Below are 19804 nucleotides of genomic sequence, written 5' to 3'. Positions count from 1 at the left end.
GGCAGTGTCCGTTGTGAAGTGTTCCACCTACTACACAGTCAACTTCCACCGACAGCGGTCAGATAGCCAATGTCCTAGCAGCAAGGTCCAGCACCCACCATTTTAGTACGTGAAGCTGAGTATTTTTACATTGTTTGTGAATCACCAGCACTCAAAATGGTGGCTACTTGTTATACAAATTTGGAATACGTATGAGACTGTTTTTGCCAAAATATGACACATAAAAAAGTTAACCGTTACTGTGTTTTATATAGATAGTGCTGCGTTGTATGTTATACTTTCATTAATGGTACTCGTAACAAAATAAAAAATAAAAAATAATACATTTAAAATGTATTATTCACACATTTGTTTTTTTTTTAAACACAGACGCAAAAAAATTTGATTTGAAGTAGCAAAAATGTTTGAAAATTATGGGAACTTATAGGACAAATAAGATCACTAATCAAACCAATATGCATGTTGATTTTGAACGTCTTGAGTGACAATTTTAACTGATAGTTTGTATTCCTTACATGTAGACATATAAACCTTGGGATGGATAGAAGAAGACATCCTCAAGATTTCAGACCATTTCCAGTCCTTGCCACCATGGAGGAAAGGGACATAATAAAATATTTCAGAGGAAATCAACAAACTATACTGGATTTGTGTCAATAGCTGGAGCCTGATCTCCTGCCTTACTATAGGAATACAACAGCAATAACACCAATAATGAAGCTCATGGCAGTATTTCATTGTGTAGCCACTGGCTCTTTTCAATACACTGTGGCTGTATCTGGAGGCATGCCACAGCCAACTTTCAGTGGTATGCTACAAGAAGTCATTGCTTCATGAATGAGACACATCAACAGCTTTATCCAGTTTCCAGGAGCTCAGGATTTGGCAAATATGATGGGTGAATTTTATGATATGGGTGGCCTCCCACATGTGGTTGGAGCAATTTATAGCACAAATATTGCCTTGGTGTCACCACATGCCGGGGAACAGGTCTATTATAATCAGAAGAACTTCCATTCCATCAAAGTGCAAGTTGTCTGCTTACCTGATTTATACATCTCAAGTGTGTGTGCCTGCTTTCCTGGGTCAACACATGATTCCTTTGTACTACAGAACAGCACCATACCTCTCCTTGCAAATGTCTCCACTTGGACCTGAAAGGGTCTGGTAAGTACAATATGACTTGAATTTGCTTTAATCCTAGTTTAGGAATGTACAATTGCTTGTTATGATTCTAATATATCAATTTATTGCTTCCATGTAGGAGACTGACTGTATCCTAACCAGCCATGCTTGTTGGTACCATTGAGGAATCCAACAATGCCAGGGGAAGTCCGCTTCATTGAGGGTTTATGAAATAACATGAAGGCCAGTGGAGTGGGCTTTTGAGCTCCTGAAGGCCAGATTTAGGTGGTTGGACAAGACCAGTGGAGCCCTCCTCTACTCACCCGATAAGGTGTGCCAAATCACAGTTGCCTGCTACATGCTGTACAACATCGCCCTGCGATGGATCATCCCAATCATTGCAGAGGATGGAGAACATGAGCCACCAGGTAAGGATGTCTAAATACCCAATGAAGATGACAGTGGTGAAGAGGAAGGAATTAATGTATGTCAAGTTATCATTGACCACTTCTTCACCTGAGTGTATGTGTACCCTTATTTACATATTGTGACATTAAAATGTCAGAACAACTTGTGACTTACTGAACATATCAGACTGTGATGATAATTACGTAAGAATGGTCAGTTCAGGAAAGTCCAAGGCAACGATGTTTGTGGATCAAAATTTCCCTACTTTGACTACTGTGTTTAATGACATAGTTTAAATTGGTTTGTGCTAAGTATATGTGCCCTCCTAACTTTTCATTTGAGTCAAATTCATTATGTGAAATCATTAATTTTCCCATGTTATTCTGTTTTAGGGTCCTCCACCATGTCATCTTCATTTGGACATTTGAAAGCTGTGACATTTGCAGTGATATGTTGCTGTTGGAAAGCACAAAGGGAGCATGGGTTGATCCTGGTACAGACACCCACTTTGGATGGACAGATCTTGTACAGAGACAACCTGCACTGTGATTGAGTTGAAGTGCTTGAGATCGTATCAGACCTGATGTCTGTTGGATGTTGCCACCAAGGAAATATGTGCTGCTTAACTTGCTCTAACAACATGTATAAGTCAAGTCATAGCATACTGGTCTCCCTTCACATTGGCTAAATCTTCAATTTGTGTTCAGTGTAGGACGCTTCTTGATGTGTCTCCTCATAGTGAAAAGAACTTTTTTTAGCACACCACTAAATGGTGGTTGTGACATTGCACCACATACTGTCACAGAATCTTGAAATGGTCATGTGACCTCAACTTTTGTTACTCCCATGATGTAGACTATTGGTGTTATTGATTTAGGATTCCTATTGTGAGGACAGGATGTCTGGCTCCATCAGTGGTCATGAATCAATCATAGTTTGGCTATTTATTTGGTTTTATGGAATATCCCCTTTCTTTCATGGTATCACGGTTCTGGAATGTCACCTTCTAAACAGCACAGACTGGCATTTTTATGGTTTGTGAAGAGCATAATTGATTTTGTCACAGATGTATTACCTACAAATGTATGACACCAATATATTGTGATTTTGATTTATGTTTAAATGAAATGAGTAACATGTTACCTATTTGCATATCTATTTTTTCTTTGGAGCTAATTGTTCAATAGATTTAACTAAGTGATGGTAGAAGGAAGACAGGACAAAGAAAATACCACAACAAGTACAACAGCAGTCTTTGACTACATGTCATTAGCATTTATTTTCATGACACAAATGAACTAAAATGTGTTTCAAAATATAATCAATGAAAAAAGCAAAACCTAAGTTTATCATGATGGATGAAAGTATAAAGTGTAGTAGTACAGGAAAAATAGTTTGAAGTCCAAGGTACAAAATACAACTGTCTTCCAAAAAGGTAATTGTGTCCCAGAAATAGTCCACAGAATGATGGTAGACATGCATTGGAAGAAATTAGGATCTGCATCTTTTGAAGGTGGTGGTGGAGGTCTTGCCATCCTCTCCTAGCGGTCTGGATGACTGTCTCATCTAGGTGAGGGGCGGGGAGGGCACAGGTTCAAGGACAGAGGTGGCTGGGGCAGTCTCCTGTTGTGGCAGGGCCTTCTTTTCTGTGGCTGACATAGGTGTGTTTTGCCCAGATGGAGAAGGACCACAGAGAGGGGCTGATGGTTCACTGAAAAGCCCTGCTCATATGATGGTAGATGTCAAAAAGCACCCCAGTCAGGGAGCTCATTTTGTCAGTGTGAATACATATTTCTAATATGAGCTTCCTCTGTTCCTGCTTAATGTCCTGGAGCTCCGCTACGACCTGGCCCATCACATCTTGAGACTGTTGTAGTCCTCCCACGACTCAGTGAATGATGGTCTGGGTGACAATGATGCCAGTGGCCTTACTTGGCTGGCCTACAGATTCTCCCCCACTGCCCCTACCCCACTTCTCTGTGCCCTGGAGACAGTGTGCCCCATCCCACCAGTTCATGGCACAACTGTCGGTGGTGGTGTTGTTGCAATAGCTGCCAGGACTCGTGGGGGGCACAAGATTGGTGTAAAGTTCCTCTGTACACAGAAAGCGGAGGTAACATGAGATTGAGGTAAGGTAGCAGCTGGGGTGTAGGTGTGGGATGAGTGTGACTCACTGGAGCTCTCTGCCCAGACAGACCAGATGGACAGGCAGCTCCCTATCATCCAGACTTACAGGAGTGGATTCTTCAATGAAGGCTAGATCCTGGTCTGGAGTGGAGGTGTCTTCCGTAGCAGACAGTGGTCCACTGGCCCTGGGTATTGTACCTGAAAAGAATGCAAACAATATGAAATTAAAATCTGGATTGTACCTCAAATGTGTCTCAGCTACAAATGAGGTAACCAAATATTGTAAATTCTGATTCATAGAATGATTAAGCCTTTTTGCGATTTTCATTATTTTACACATACAGGCTGATTCACACAGATTCAAACTCCAGTAATGAGGTTGAAGAGATGTCCTGAAATGAATAATGTTTTTTATAAAGTGTACATTGCATGTACCAGACATTCAACCCAACACAGTAAAGAGGAGGTTTGAGTACTGAACCATTCCAAGGCCTAGCAGGCTTAAAAAATTAAACAAACTCTAGTACAACTTAATGGCAATAATGGCATTGGTCATCATATAGACGCTGCAGTGTAAATTGTTTGTTGATCATGCTTCTATTCAGTTTGGCACATAACATGGTAGCAAATCTTGGTTTACACAGACTATGAATTATGTAAGCAATTAAATCAATTCAATGTAGTAAGAAGAAGGTGTCAACATGCTTGATCAATACAACTGATATTTTCGTACATAGTATGACATGGTGACTGACAAATGCACAACATTTTGACATGAAATCATATTTGGAAGTAAAGGGAGGTAGAGTAACATTACACTGCAATACTGTGTTGGAGATAAATAAACAAGGCATCATGGTAATTGTAGTCATCTGTTAACACAATTGATAATACTTTTTAAAAAGTGGGTTACACATACCTATTTCAATTACTATAGTGGAGATGAACACACATTTACAACATCTACACACGTATGGGTATAATGTGAATAGGTGAAAATCCCACTTACAAACACTGTACCTTCATGTGAAAATCAGTGGAGTTTTGAACCTGGTTTTTGGAGTACCACGTCATACATTGAGAGAAAGCAAGGGACTAGGCAAGTACAAGGGTTGGTCCATGGAGACTAACACACAATGTGACAAAACATTTTTCTCATCGTTAATAAGAGAGATGTAACAATTATGCTAGTAGTTGGGATGAAATAAGATATTTTGTGGACTCAAGTTTGGATATCTATGTTTTGATAAGGGCGTTGAAACATTCTAAACAACTACCTTAAGGGCAAGAACTCCATTTGTGATTGTTGAGACATTGCTAAGTGCAATTTAACAGTCTCCAATCTACCAGAGATTTCAGTCAAGCCTTCAGGATGTAGGATCTGCAAGAATTTCTCCTCCTAGGGAAAGAGTTGTAAGGGGGGCTGGGAAAACCACCACCAGTCCTCTGGGCCTCCAGGTAATGGTTTGAGGCCAGGGGACACACTGCCCCCTCGCAGGTCATTTCACCTATTCCTAATTTCCTCCCATGTGTGCAGTTTGTTAGCTACAGCATTCACTCTGTTGACTATTCTAGTCCACATTTTCCTTTTCTTAGATATGGTTGTATTTTGTGGTTGTGCTACAAACAATTGTGGCTCTACTTTAATAATTTCATCCACCATGACAGACAATTCTCCCTCTGTGAAACGTGTATTCCTCCTCCCTGCCATAGCAAATAAGTGAAAAAAATGTAGTGCTCCAAAAGTTAAAGAATCACAAAAATAACAGTAACAAAATGCACAGAGGGAGATAAACACGGAGAAAAAAACCTGACTCTTGAGTTGCAATTTCTGAATGCAAACGCTCTGTTGCAGTGGAATTGCAAAGGATCATGGTCTGCAATGGAGTGTGTTTTATAGTGTGTTTTTTACAGGTCGAATATACATCAGGTGTGGGCTGCTAACATTCAACCAATAGCCATAGTACAATATTGAACAGGTTCCACAACGGACTCCCGTAGTCATGAGGCCACCGTTAATACACCACCAGTACGACTGTGTTATCTAAATGTGGTTGGCGGCATCCCGCCATCAGGACAGTGATGGAGTGTTCATCGTTAGCACTGGATTCCACTTCATCGGCTGTGGGGTACAGTTAGCATGATGGAGTACACTCCATCAACGCTGACTGAGGCTGACCCGCCATTGATCTAAAAATGGCAGGTGGCCCACCGCTAGCTTGACAGAGTACTTGGGTCCACTACTGCAGCAGTTTGGCAGTAATACCATCAAGACCTAAATCAGGCCCTAAGTCAGCCAGACATTCTTTATTGAATCCATGTTTGAACTATACAGTTTACCAAATGTCACTCAATGTAGTAATCTATTATAATCTATTAACTAGAACAAGTGTCAAAAGATAATTAGTGAAATTCAGAAAAGGGCCCCACAGTAGTGCAGGATCCCCCACAGTTGTGGCGGGGGCCCTCGCAGTCACAATGGGGTCCCCACTCGTGGAGGGACCTTCTTACAGTGGTTTTCTATTGCGAGGTCCCGTCGCGAGTGCAGGACCCCTGTCTCGACTACAGGGCCCCCACGGAAACTGCAGTACAGTAGGAAGAGGTTTTACATTGTGCTCTCATAAACATGTTAACAAATCAAATATAAAGGCTCTTTACATTGTGAACTCTGATTAGAGGGACTACAGAGACCTGACTTTTATTGGGTATGTATGTATACTGATGTTTAGCATTTAGCTGTGTGGCAATAAAAGTACTTTTTTAAAAAGTTAGTTTACTTGCAGGGCATTAATTTCGTTTGTTTTATTGTGTGGTTTATGGAGTTCTGGCAGGTGCAAGCAGGAGGGGATTTACACTGTGAACTCTGACAAATATAACAGCAAGCGGTTTATACTGCCAACTCCGTGACTAATACACTATGTCAATCGTCCCATCTTCTGTGAAGCAGCACTGACCACAAGCAAACAAGAGCATTTCATGGGGGGGGAGCCATGCTTCTTCTATTTACCTCTGTAGGTGGTGGCAAACCACGGGAAGCGGTCATTCATCACAAACCTTACTTGGTCTTCAGCATTTCGGTTTTCCAGTGTTTCAGATGTCCAATTCAATCGAGCATTGTTGCAGACATTGCTTTGTAACTTAAGGTGGACATGTCATATTCTAGCAAAGGCAAACCAGCCAATCATCCTTCAGGGGTCAATACACTCTAGCTTCAAAGACATCAGTACCAAGCTATATTTAAAAATGTGACTATATTACTAGTGAATTAAAGCACCTATAGCAGTTTTCATTTCCTGCGTTCGTTGTAAATCCCCCAGCTAGTTATGGATGCATTTCGCATTGCAGCAAAAACTCCTCTCATACCTTAAAGTGAGGCTGACAAGTGTCCACAGGCACAGCCATGGTTCCCTCACCATCTGCCGGATGCCGCTGCCTTGCTGTAAAAGTTAAATTTTCACTCATTAGCACTTTTTAAACACAAACCTATTGACGTTGCCAATGCTTGTTTTTCTTCCTAAGCGGCAGTCACAGGTGGGAGAGATAATGTGTGAAATTGTATTTTGAAGTGCAAATGTTCTCAATAAAGCGTGACTAGGCAAACATTTACATTCATGTGCAATGATGCCTGCTTGAAAGCCTGATTGCGCACCAATATGAAAGGGTTTGAAGGAGCTAAACAGATGGAGGAACACCAGAAGGGCCCTGCTTGAAGCTTGATCATAGGTCAAAGTGAGCCCCATAAATCCCACCCATCATCTGATATCTTCCACAGGTGCATAGGCGGGTTGCATTTCTGAATAAATACTCCTTTGCTTTTGCTGTGATTTCTTTACCACACAACCAGTGCCTCTGCTTAAATTGGTGGAAAGGGGGATTCAGTACACCTCTATCCAACCGACTGTTGCCCTGGTAGGGATGAATGATGACAATGGTTAAAGTTCCTTAAATGACATCAAAGGAAGGAGCACGGCCGCCAACAGCCATACAAATCTCGTACAGCGCCCAAAAGACGTTGCATCGCACCCCAGAAGAGGCAGGCAATTTTTAGACTCTAGTTAACGCCATTTAAACCCCTGCTTGCTGCATAATTTAAGCTGACAAATTGTCATCAGCCTAGGGTGACCAGAACTTTGAAGCCAAAAACCGGGACATTTCACAAAAATAGAAGGACTGTAATTTTTCTTCAATCCAGCACACAGAATGACGGCGTTTATCAGCATAGAATTACAGAAGAGGCACTAAGAACATCAATAAAATGCGATTTTTAAAGTCAGTGTAATGTCTGTTAATTACTTTGCTTTCTGCTAACACCTTTTAACTATCTCTGCTGTGGAGAAAAATCAGCTCCTTCCATTTTCAAGCGACCCTTTCTAAAAACCGGGACATGGGCTAAATTTCCTGAAATGTGCTGGGACAGCTGGTGAAAACCCAGGACTGTCCTGGCAAATCTGGGATGCCTGGTCACCCTACATCTGCCACTGATCACCTCATCAGGAGGCATAAACCTCAACTTTAGGTTGGTGCTAATAACAGCCTGCCTCCAAAATGGTGCCTCCAGGTGATGAAATTAAATGACTACCCATAGTGAAAAAGATTGGATCCCCCTCCCTGCACATATACAGCATGCCTCAGGACGTATAGCATATGACATGCATGTCATCTGCTGGCCAGCACCTTGCATCTGTGCCCTAACACCACAGTCCCAATACTGATTTGGGCAGCAGGGCTGAGGTGAGGGTCCAGTCAACCTATCATTGTCTGTCGACACAACAACACCATGGTCAATATCAGGGGTGTAGACAATGTCATGGGCCCTAATGCAAGGAGCGGGGTGGTGTCGGCGCTCAGATCTGTGTCTTATTTATTTCCAGTGTGCACCAGCGGCTTGGATTGGGAGCAGTGTAGTGAGGTGTGTAACAAAGGCCCCCACAGCCCTGGTGTTGGTGGGGGGCCTGAGCTCCAGGGGACCCCCTCAGAACAGAATAATGTGCACAGGCGACAGGCCCCTGACTCGATCCAGGGGGCCTCTCCAGGTACTTTGAGGGGAGGGGGGCTCAAGTTTTGTTACGCCACTGGGTGTATTCCCTAACAGACTTTGGTGCTTCCCGTTAGACCTGTCTCTACTTATTAGAGTTCATGCATTACAATTAAACTGCCAGCATTCTCAGTAAGAATGACAAAGACTAAAGTTTAAATGTTTACTCACCGAATGCCAGTAGAGAAATACATGAGGTAGGCCATCAATGAAATAGCATATAAGCATGTACATCATAAGGTACAAGAAGAAATCAGTAAAGTTCTACTGGAAATACAGCATAGATTCACCTTCTAAGTAGGGTATGCACCAGTGAGTAACAAGCAAGAAGAAGCATTTCATTATAGAATACATCTGAGGATTCTCTCACCATTCTACTACTTTATGGGCCAGATGTATCATTATATCCAATAGCGATTACCTAATTGCGTTTTTTTTTTAATCACAATTAAGTAATCGCTCTTGGAATGTATGAAACTCCAGGAGTTTCATACTACGATTCGCAAGAGCTCACAAATGGACCTACCTCGTTATTATTCATGAGGTAGGTTGCAATTTGCGAGCCATTGTGAATGGCTACAAATTACAGGGATGGTGGCCTTCTGGGCTCAGCAGACCACCATGCCAGTGATTGCTTTTCACTAAAGCAATCTTTTCTTTTTTTTAAATGCAACCCGTTTTCCTTAAAGGAAAACGAGATGCGTTTAAAAATGAAAAATGAAAAGTTCTCTTTTCATTTTTTGAGTAGGCAGTGGTCTGGGGGACCACTGCTTGCTCTTCAAAAATGTTTCCGCAGGCTTTCACAAAGGGAAAGGGGTCCCTTTGCGAATGGGTTACCACCAATTTGAAATTGGTGGTAACAGCGATTGTTTTTTGCGACCGCATTCACAGTCACAAAACAATCATACATACCTCTGTGATTCGGTATTAGGAAGGGATGCCCTTGATACGCCCCTCCCTGATTCAAAATCCGTATGTAGTCACAAATCCAATTTGCGATTCGGTAACAAGTTACAGAATCACAAATTGGATTTGTTACCTGCCAAAATGCACTTTTTACGATCGGAAATGGCCCTTTGGGCTGTTTGCGATCGCAAAACACTTTGATACATCCGGCCCTTGTGGCCCTTGATTCTGTAATTCCCAGACTATGCCATATCATGTGACATAACTTGTTGCATGGTATGTTATTCGATCTAAGACAGTTGGGCTGTCTTTGAATAGGTGCGTATCCTGCCGTGTGCCTGGGAAAGTCCTGGTCTTTTCATGACAAAGCCGATAATTCTATATTTCAGTGGAAATAATGACTATGATCTCGAGGTAAACTACAGCATCAGTCCTCGATAGAATTAAGAACGAAAATGCCCTCAGTTAACATAAGTTTGGTTGTGCCCCTTAAACACTACAGTCAAGAAAAACAGATCCCACAACGTGTCCCCCTGGCTGATGTTTAAACGATGGAACAGTACAATAAACAGGATTCTTAGGCCCCCCTCAAGCCTCGGCGTCACTGCACCTGCTGCATCAATGAAAGCTCCGCCTCAGTCAAGGTGCTGGCGATGTGCCGTGTGCTGTGCTATTGAGTAATTCTACTCACTATAGACCACATGCATCTTACAGAGCTCTAGACAATGACGCTGCCGACAATTGAAAAAAGATAGGACAAAATATGAGTCATCAACCGAGCCTCTTTCATGGTGCTCTGCATCCAGCGCTAGGTCCTGTCAACCACCCGCCGCTGCCTGACAGCTGAGGCAAGAAGCGATGTCTGCAGAACCCCGCCGCTCTCTCTATCTGCTCGGCCCAGCTGCTGCCCGAGATGCTTTTGTGTAGCTCCCTGTGCCCAATGCCGAGATGCTTTTGTGTATCTCATTGTGCCCAATGCTCCCAGCCCATCTCTCCTTGGCAAATTACCCACTTTTGAAAAGCTGCTTTGGCCCGGGTTACAGCTTTACACATGTTGCGAAAGCATCACGCATGAATCTTGGTAATGGCTGATGTTGTCTCAGGCCGGCATTCTGCGAAAACAATTCGCATAAGTATTTGCGCAGGGTAAGTATTATTTAGGGACGCTAAAATAGTGTGAGACTTCAAACGAGAGGTGGGCGAGCCATCCAGAAAATTAATAGGGAGAGCGAGCCAGAGCCGATTCAAGCGTTTAGGTTGCCAGGGCACCATTCAAGCCATCAACATACTTGGAATGAAACTCGTACAACAAACCTCAGTCTTCAGAAAAGTTTATTTCTTTATTATACGATAATATTTCAATTTAGAACATTAGATTTTCAATTTTGAACATAAGGTTATTTCGCTATGAGATTTCATCCACTCCACATCCCTCGACGGTGGTAAGAGGCAAGCATGTCAGTTCTCGTGTCCACCCCACTAAGGGGTTGTGATAGATGGAGCAACTATAACGTCAATTAAGTTACGCAAAGAGAGTATTGTTTACAGCGGTCATCCCTGAGCCGATGTATTTCAAGATGCTCTCAATAGATGAAGGAAAAAGAGGCAACCCACATTTCCTGATTTCACATTCCTATTTTAAATCAGAAATTAATGATTCAGGTTTGATTGTTAGAGGAGTGAAAGTATTATTCTTTTGGTAAGTAAATACACATATTATCTGCTAACTCAAGTTTGCACAAGAAGCCTTGCTGGAAAAAAATATAAGCTAAGGGTAGGCAGATAATATACTATTTTAATATTGATATCACCAGCTTTCCCTGACTTACCAACAGGGTCAGTCAGGAACAGAAAATAGGCACAAGTTCTAACATAAAAGTGGCCCCATTGGTGAATTAGAAAATGAAAAAATTGGCCCATGTTTACAAATTTGGGCAGTTCTGAAATGTAAAGACATTGTATAAGTGCCTTGCGAGTTTTGGAAGATTACAAGGAGCTGGCACTTTATTTAATGTGAGTGCTAAGCTATTAGTTTTGCCAGTGCCTCCTTCTAAATAAGTTTTGGAAACAAGCAAAAGAAAAGCAACATTTCAAAATACTGGAAGAAAAGCAAGCACATACCCTAATGTATCCCGCAAATGAACATTGAAATTCATGTTTAACATTTTTAGAAACGTAAATGTTTATTTTTCAGATTTCAGGTAGAAAACTGAACATAATTTTAAAAGCTTGTTGCCAATTATCCATCTTAAAAAATAACACAGAGACCTAGTTTCAGTCACTTAAAAGAACATGACAGCTGGCGCAGGGAGAGTCAGAATTTTATCGAAAATGCGTACAAATTGCTTTCCACACAACTCTGAACAAGAACTAATGGTGCAGTCATTTGGTGCCCTGCAGGACCCTGGGGAGTATACTGATCGACCTCCAGGAGAGGCAATACCTTTCCAGTCACCCTAAGTACACCTACTGCCTCAAATGCAGACTGAGTGCTGCAACTTACCGCTACCTAGCCACTATAAAAGCTTCCTTTGTCAGCCGAATGCTGTGCTTTCGTGCAACATGTGCACTTTAGTCAAAGGTAACAAAAATATACTTGTTGCTGTGCTTTTTCAGACAAGCTGGGGGAGGGTGCTGCAGCTCAGGAGGGTGGGAGGATGGGGATGAGACAGGTAAGCAAGGGGGAGGGGTAGCAAGAAAATACATGCACTCACATGGAGTGCACAAAGAAAAAAACAGTCCCCTGACGTCATCTGTTGAAGGTTACACATCTTTCAGTGCAAGAACTGTAAAGAAGGTATGCTTCGGGGAGAAACAAACACAAGGAGAGGAAGGAAACCCATTGAATAAGAAGCAAACACATGAGATCGACAAGGAAGCCATCAAATTGTAAGCATAGCTGGCAAGTTTCCCAGGTCCATGCATGATGTGCTGCTCTAGTCTAGATGTTTTCCTTTGAGTTCTGGGACTTGTAGTCCTGTTTTATAATGGAATAAATAAGAATACAAGTCCCAGAATTCAAAGAAAAAATTTGGACTGGAACAGCTCATCATGCATGGAGCTAGGAAACTTCATAGTGCTGTATAAGCAAAGGGCTGGCCCCACGAACACTGAGATATTGGTATTTCATACAAAACGTCTCCAGCAACAGCTGAGATATAAAAAATAATGAGCATAAGATCCTTATCTGAGTATTTCCACTGTCTTAGCTAACTGTCCATCAGTAAAAAGAAACTGGTGAAACTGTGGCCAGAACATCGGCTGCAAGTGTGGTGAAGGAGGCTTGGGTAATGAGGTAAAGGAGTGGGTGACTGGCAGGTGCAACATGAAGGCTATGGTTGGTTTGCCCTTGAGGGTCCAAAAACACCTTTTGCTGAGCCAAATCTAGGTATATGGCTCAAGCCATGATGTAGCTTTCAGTGGCTTACTCAACTCTCCTTAAATTTCCATATCCTGATTCACAGTCAAAGTAGATGACAAATTAGAGGCCAAAGTGCAGCCACAGTAATGGAAAATCTGCCAGTATATGTCCACCATACATTTTTGGTCAGGCTTTGGGAAGATCTAATGGCAGATGTCACTTGAACTGCCCTGAGCAGCGTCAGAATTGGCCTCAGGGCAGACTGAAAGTCTGTGCCTGCCTGCAGTGACCAGAAAAAACAAGTGACGCAGCAGCGGAGCAGGTAATTTTTTTAATTTTTTTTTATTACATGTTTTTTCCCCCCGCGTGCTGCCTCGCCCGCTTGACCGCACAGCAAGCCCCGACTGTAAACAGCTACAAGTGTGCATTTGTGCTTTATTAATTCCTGTGGACTTTCCAACCAGTGGGACATATGCTTGAGTACATTTTGCCCAGTGTGAATCATCTTTAAAATCTACTCCTATCAGGCTCTGATTACGAATTAGTAGTAAACGTGTGGAGGTCTCACATGGCTGTAATTACTGTTAACAAACAGTATCTCCAAACACGTTTAGTCCTAATATGAGTTAAACACCACTGAATGGGGAATAACTTCAAGCCTGGAATTACTGGCTACAAAACTGGAAGAAATTCCTGATTTGATAGGGTTAAACCCCACATCCCCCCATTTACCATCTGCTCAAACCAGGTGATATATGGGAGATGGGGCTTCTGTGCAGGGCAGAGGAGGAGGGAGGGGTGGCCAATGGGAGTTTGGTCTATGTGTGGCAGTGGTGTAGGGGGATGTTGGGGGAGTAGGGGAGGTAAAGAAGAATTTGTTCTGGCCAGGCACAGTACTGAATGTTCCTACCTTTCTTTAAGAAAACATCAGAGTAGAGCGGCGGTCGACTCTTGACTGTTATTGCAGCCAGTCTCAGGCAATTTTATCAGCCAGAATTACCAGCTGGTAAAATTGGAACTAGTGTTTCCACACCTAGAAAAACTGGTGGCATAAACACCATCCCACTTGTAAAAAGACAAAGTAGTATCCCTCAGGGATACTTCTCTGCCTGATTTTTGAGCAGGCCCTTAGAGATTTCCGAGAGTACTCCTGGGATTCTTCATGAATCCCCAAAATGTTGAAAATCCAAATGTGGGTGGAAACTTTCAGAAGTATTTCTGAGGTCCTCTGTTTTTATCTCAGAAGTATTTGTGACATTAGTGTTTGCCATCAGTTTTGTGCGGTTGGTGCACCTCCGAAAGACTTTTGTCTTTGCTCATTTTTGGGCAATGTGTGTAGAAGGAGATCTAATTTTATACACATAAACAACTAGAACATATACACAATTTCTACACTTTTCCTACCTATGACTGTCTGTTTTCATGTTTATCCAGTGGTCACTGATCATGTACTTGGTCATTGAGTGTGTTTAGTACAATCTCCAGCCTCTTATTGAGGACTTTGAATGTAGCCATTAATTGCCTTTGTTTGCTTTAGCTCCCCTCTCTATGTTCACTAGCTCTGTTATGCCTCACAAGGGTTCTTGGAAGTGCTATATTAATACCATTACAATACAACACAGTACAATGCTTGCTCATCAGGACTGTGCACTGGAGAAAAAGACACCTAGCTTTCTAGGTACAGTTGTTGGCCATTAGATTTCAACATGACCCCTCCAACATCATGCACTGAGGTGTACCTGTGATCACCCTGTGGAGACCCCTATTTTTAGGTATGTCGAGACTGGTGTTCCATTACTTCTTTACCGCACTGATATTTCAAGGTGGGCACTCTACTTGTTTGAATGTTTGACTTTGTTCCACTCCAAGTAGGATTTCACTTTTCACCTTGATCAAGACAAGGTGATGCTCTTCCTGTTGGTACGAGTGGTTTGATTGGAAGATGAAATAGTCATACCTGCAGTGTCTCAATGTGGCTTAAGCGATTAGGAATTAGTTTCCTTGCACTTGTTTCTTCGGAGGTTGCCAAATCTATATTCCTGCAAGTTGATCCAAGTCATAGTGTTATGAAGTCCTCCCCCCCTTTACATGGCATAGAAACTGGTTAGGGTGGATCTCCCAATCTCCATTTTGGGCAAGAAGCCTGATATATGGCGTCCTTATGAATAGAATACTGATGCTTCCAGGTCAAACATGTGTTTAGCAGCCAAATTGACTTTTGCCACCTTTGTGCCCCATTAAATCAAGTTCAGCTCCCGTTCTTCAGGCGGTGTTGTGAGTTGACATAGCTGTCAGTTGAATTGCAACACCAGTGCCCCATGACATGGTGTGTGGTCAAAGAACTTCTCATCTTTTATATAAATGTGGGCAAGGGAGGAAACCTTACTGATGTACATTACACTGAGTCACCTCTTGTAACAAAACTGCTTTGCTCCTCCACTCCACTTATTCACTAGGCCTTCTGATTAACAGGTCATGGGTATACAACACAGAAAGTCTAAGAAAGGGATTTACCCTATTTAGGGTAATCATCAATGGAGAGGGAAACAGTGAACAAAAATGAAATGCAAGACACTTATGAGTGGGAAGTGTCACAAAGTTATGTTTATTTTAGAGAAATTAACTAGATGTTTGTATTTAGAGGGTCAAGGAGGGAGATAAATCATTGTGTAACAAGAAGAACCAGGAAGTAGCCTGTGTATGCATTTTAAACTGCTGTTCATAGGTTCCAGCACAAGCTTTTTTGGAAACCATAACTCTGTCCTTTGTTTGCTTGTGTCTCGCTCTCTGGCAGGCCCCTTTGTGTGCAAGATGGTCCCCTTCATTCAGACGACGGCTGTTGTGGCCAGCACGCTCACCATGACGTGCATTGCTGTTGAGCGGTACCAAGGCATCATTCACCCCCTGAAGATGAAGCGCCAGTACACCACCAAGAGGGCCTACAACATGCTTGGTAAGGGGTCTCATCTTGCTTCCAAATACGTTATCAGGCATCTCACCCTCCACTTGGATGCTAGGCAGACTCAGCAAAGAGCTGATATTACACAGTGTGCATACAGTGCGCTGCAAACCTCTGCAGGAATCAGGTTTCCGGGTAATTCTATGTATTCTCTGCATAAACAACACCATTCAGTGGAAGACTTTGTATTTTCTTTTTTGGATATTATATTGTATTGTATTGTATTGCATTACAGAATTTATATACAATTTACTAACCCTATGTAGGGCACTGAAGTCCTTACCTACACGGGCAGCATGCTGCAGCATGTTGGGTGTGTGGGTGGAAGGATGTTGCCTTTGTTTTTTGATCCTATGTGGGAAGCATTTTCATGTCATCTGTGATGACCACGAGGTGTGGTTATCGTGTTATGGGATGCATCCTGTAGCAGTATGATGAATGAACTCTGCAGGTTCTTTTATGGTGTTTCTTATCATTATTGTCTGCCTAGCTGGTAACTGCATTGAGTTGTACAAATTGAACTTTTGTGTATAGTTGTGGGACTTAGCTAGCATGGCTGGAGTCAAGAGAAGTGGAGAGATTAGCTGGCATGGGAATTATTACCATAATCCCATATCTGAGCGTCATTGTGAGATGTAAAGAAGCTTCCACAGGTACAGATATTTGGGACCTGCAGAGGTGGAGTAGTTTCAAATTCTCCAATTGACCAGCAGTATGTAACAGATCTCTTGTGTTATTCCATGCTTGTTCATCTGGCGACAGCTGGTTTACTGGTTGGTGCAGTATTGGCAATGGAGAGAGTAAGAAGGTATTGTGTCCCTGACCCCATAGCCCTTCCATGGGTAAGTAGGTGGCAATGGGCTCAAAGCTCCATCCCCATTCCAGACTTCAGCCCTTCAAAACCCTACTCCCTTCTCTCACACAGTACAACACTGCCTTTTTCCATTTGCCAAACAATTTCAGTATCTTCAAACATAAAACAATACGAGAAAGTGCATAACCTGTAGTGTAGAGAATTAGGACCCAAGTAAAATATGTCAGAATGTACTTTTTCACTATAGACAATTAGCTGTTTCCCATCCAACAGAGAGTTTCCTTTTTACACATTCTTGCAGATAGGATTTCTCCAACAGAGCATCAGATTAACTAAATTAAATGGTAGGTAATAGCAAGACACTTCACTATCAGGGATGTTGAAAGCAACAGGCTGTTCAACAGAAAACTTAGGCCCATATTTATACTTTTTGACGCAAAACTGCGCAAATGCAACAAATGACGTTAGCCTGGTAGGGGTAGGGGTGGCAGTATGGGAGAAGCGGGTTTTGCACCAAAAAATGACATTAGGCTTGTTAAAGGAAAAAAAATGCCTCTAACCAGCCTAGCGTCATTTATTGATGCAAAACCACCCACACTACATGACTCCTGTCTTAAAAAAGGCAGGAGTCATGTCCACCACCCCAATGGCCAGCACAGGAGACCAGTGTCCCCTGGGCATGGCCATTGCACCCTATGCCCTGCAGGGTGCCCCAAGTTGGGCCCTCAATGGCACTTTAATTTAAAAAATAAAATACTTACCTATACTTACCCTACTTACCTGGGATGGGGTCCCCCATCCTCTGGTGTCCCTCTGGTGTGGGTGGGGGTGTTCCTGGAGCTTTAGGAGGGCACCTGCGGACCCATTCCATGGTGTTCAACCATGGAAATAGGTCCACAGGTCCCCTAATGCCTGGTCTGACCCAGGCGTTAAATAATGGTGCAAAGCAGGCTTTGCACCATTATTTAGCCCCTCCTCCCACCCGTGCGTCATTTTAGCACGGGGGAGAAATATGGGCTATGGGGTTAGCACCATTTTTTAGATGGGAACGCCTACTTGGGTTCACGCAACTAAAAATTGGTGCAGACTCCAATTTTTTGACGTTAGATGTGTCTAGTGTTAAAATATAAATATGGAGTTAGTTTTGCCCCGAATTTGCGTAAAAAAAATAACACACATTTGGCACAAATGGAGTGTAAATATGCCCCTAAGACTGATGCCATGCATGCACTTATGCATTTACACCTCAAACCAGAAGGTGAGGGGGAGGTGAGAGCATATACATTTTGCTTTCATGCTCAAATGGTCAAATGTGAAATTCATAATGATTCCATCATGTTAGAAGTCCTATTCCACTTTAGACATGATTTGGTATACCAGAGACATTCAGCTTTCAAAGATGTCCAATAAAGGGGATACATTTTATTATGGTGGGGCCCTCAGAGTGATGCAGGACAACTTTTAGAGAAATTAGTCATGATGGGTGTCCAGTTACAAATAAATTGTGAGGTTTATTTATGAGAGGTTTGCGCTGCCGGAGCATCACTTTTTGTGATGCTCCGGGCCCTCATACCTCTCAACCATATCTATGAGGCTACGCAAAGCCCCTTGGCATTGAATGGCCTTAGAGCTATGGAGTAAGGCAAAGCAGTGCAAGTCACTGTGCTGCCTTACTCTGCACCAGAGAGGCATTCCATGGGCATTGCAGTGGGTTTTCCCATGCAACACCCATGGATTTTGATGCTGCCCCAGATTTACTTAATCCTTAAACCTAGGGAAATAGCAAAACCTTACGCCTCCTTGATTACGAGCCGTCAGCCCAGCGGGAAAGTCATAATAGGCCCGGTGGGTACTGGTAGGCATTTTTTGAGCATGCGTGGTCTGGGGAAGCATAAACTCAGGGGGGCATATTTGCAAACCTGTGGTGCAAGGCAGTGCAGCAAGTGATCTTGCCGCACTGCGCTGCCCTGCACCACAGGGAAATGGCAGGAATGCACCATATCTACAAGATAGAGATCACTTCTGTCCTCTCACCCAAGCTGGTGCGCAGTGGGCTGCCAAGCGCTGATGCAGGCACCCTTGCACCATGGTGCAAGGATGCCTGCATCGTAGACAGGATTACTTCTGTGCAGAAAGGGACACCTTCATGCACAAAATGAATCCATGGAGGCTTTTTCCTCTTTCTATGTGTGCTGCAGAAAGAGGAAACAATTAGGAGAAATAAACATATTTCTCCTTGTTGTGTCTCGCCTGGAGAGGCAAAAGATATTGTCACATTCCCAGGTTTACAATCCCTTGTAAATCTTGGAATGCACCAAAACCGATAGGTGTTGCATGGGAAAACACCCATGGAATCCCTCCCTCACAGTGTTAAGCTACGCAGCGACTTGCGCTGCGTTGCCTTTCATCAAATCTGCAACGCCATGAAAAGCCACACAAAGTGACTTTGCTTGGCCTTGTAGATAAAGGCCTGCACTATGCGCTGCCAGTGTGTCTCAAAAAGTGACACACCTGCGGTCACGGGGCACGTAAATAAGCTCCCAGATTCAGAACGTAAGACAACGGTTAGGGTTGACCTTCATAATAACAATTTATTTCGAACCAAAAAACACCCACTGTAGCAAAATTAGGATAATCAAAGCCTGGAAAAAACATAAGTTTCTAACCTGTACCATACAGTTTGCATGCAGCTCTTTCATGGCAGTTCATAGCTCACTGTGCTAGATTATGAACTGCATAGTAACTAAAGGAGCTCTGTGAAAAAGGCAGTAGCCCACTCAGCTATGCACATAACTTACTGTTCTGTGATTTGCATAGTACAGGTTCTTTGCACCAGGCATATTAACCCTCTGCGCTATCTCAGATGAGTCAAAACTGCAACAAGACAAAACTCTGATCTCTCTCCAGCAGGTACATTATTCACCAGAGTTATCTTGGCACTTTTAATGTTGCCCGAAAATTGTTCGAAATGCAAGGATCTCTGCAGTGATTCTATAATTGCTGCACTACTCCAAAACTAGCCGCCAGTAACAAAAGCGCCCCCTCACCCTTCCAGCCTCCCTGTATGGG

General features: G+C 42.8%; 1 protein-coding gene across 1 annotated transcript in view; it reads left to right on the top strand.

Annotated features, from left to right (window-relative positions):
- LOC138266661 (pyroglutamylated RF-amide peptide receptor-like) overlaps positions 1-19804 on the top strand; it is a 1190446-nt gene that overhangs the window by 942973 nt on the left and 227669 nt on the right. Inside the window, exon 2 of the mRNA XM_069215467.1 lies at positions 15757-15915. Coding sequence (XP_069071568.1) covers positions 15757-15915 — 159 coding nt within the window. The remainder of the gene's footprint in view (positions 1-15756; positions 15916-19804) is intronic.

The sequence above is a fragment of the Pleurodeles waltl genome, chromosome 11 (assembly GCF_031143425.1).
Source record: "Pleurodeles waltl isolate 20211129_DDA chromosome 11, aPleWal1.hap1.20221129, whole genome shotgun sequence".
Lineage (NCBI taxonomy): Eukaryota > Metazoa > Chordata > Amphibia > Caudata > Salamandridae > Pleurodeles > Pleurodeles waltl.
The sequence above is the reverse complement of the archived record's forward strand: the minus strand, read 5'-3'. Positions and strand labels throughout refer to the sequence as shown.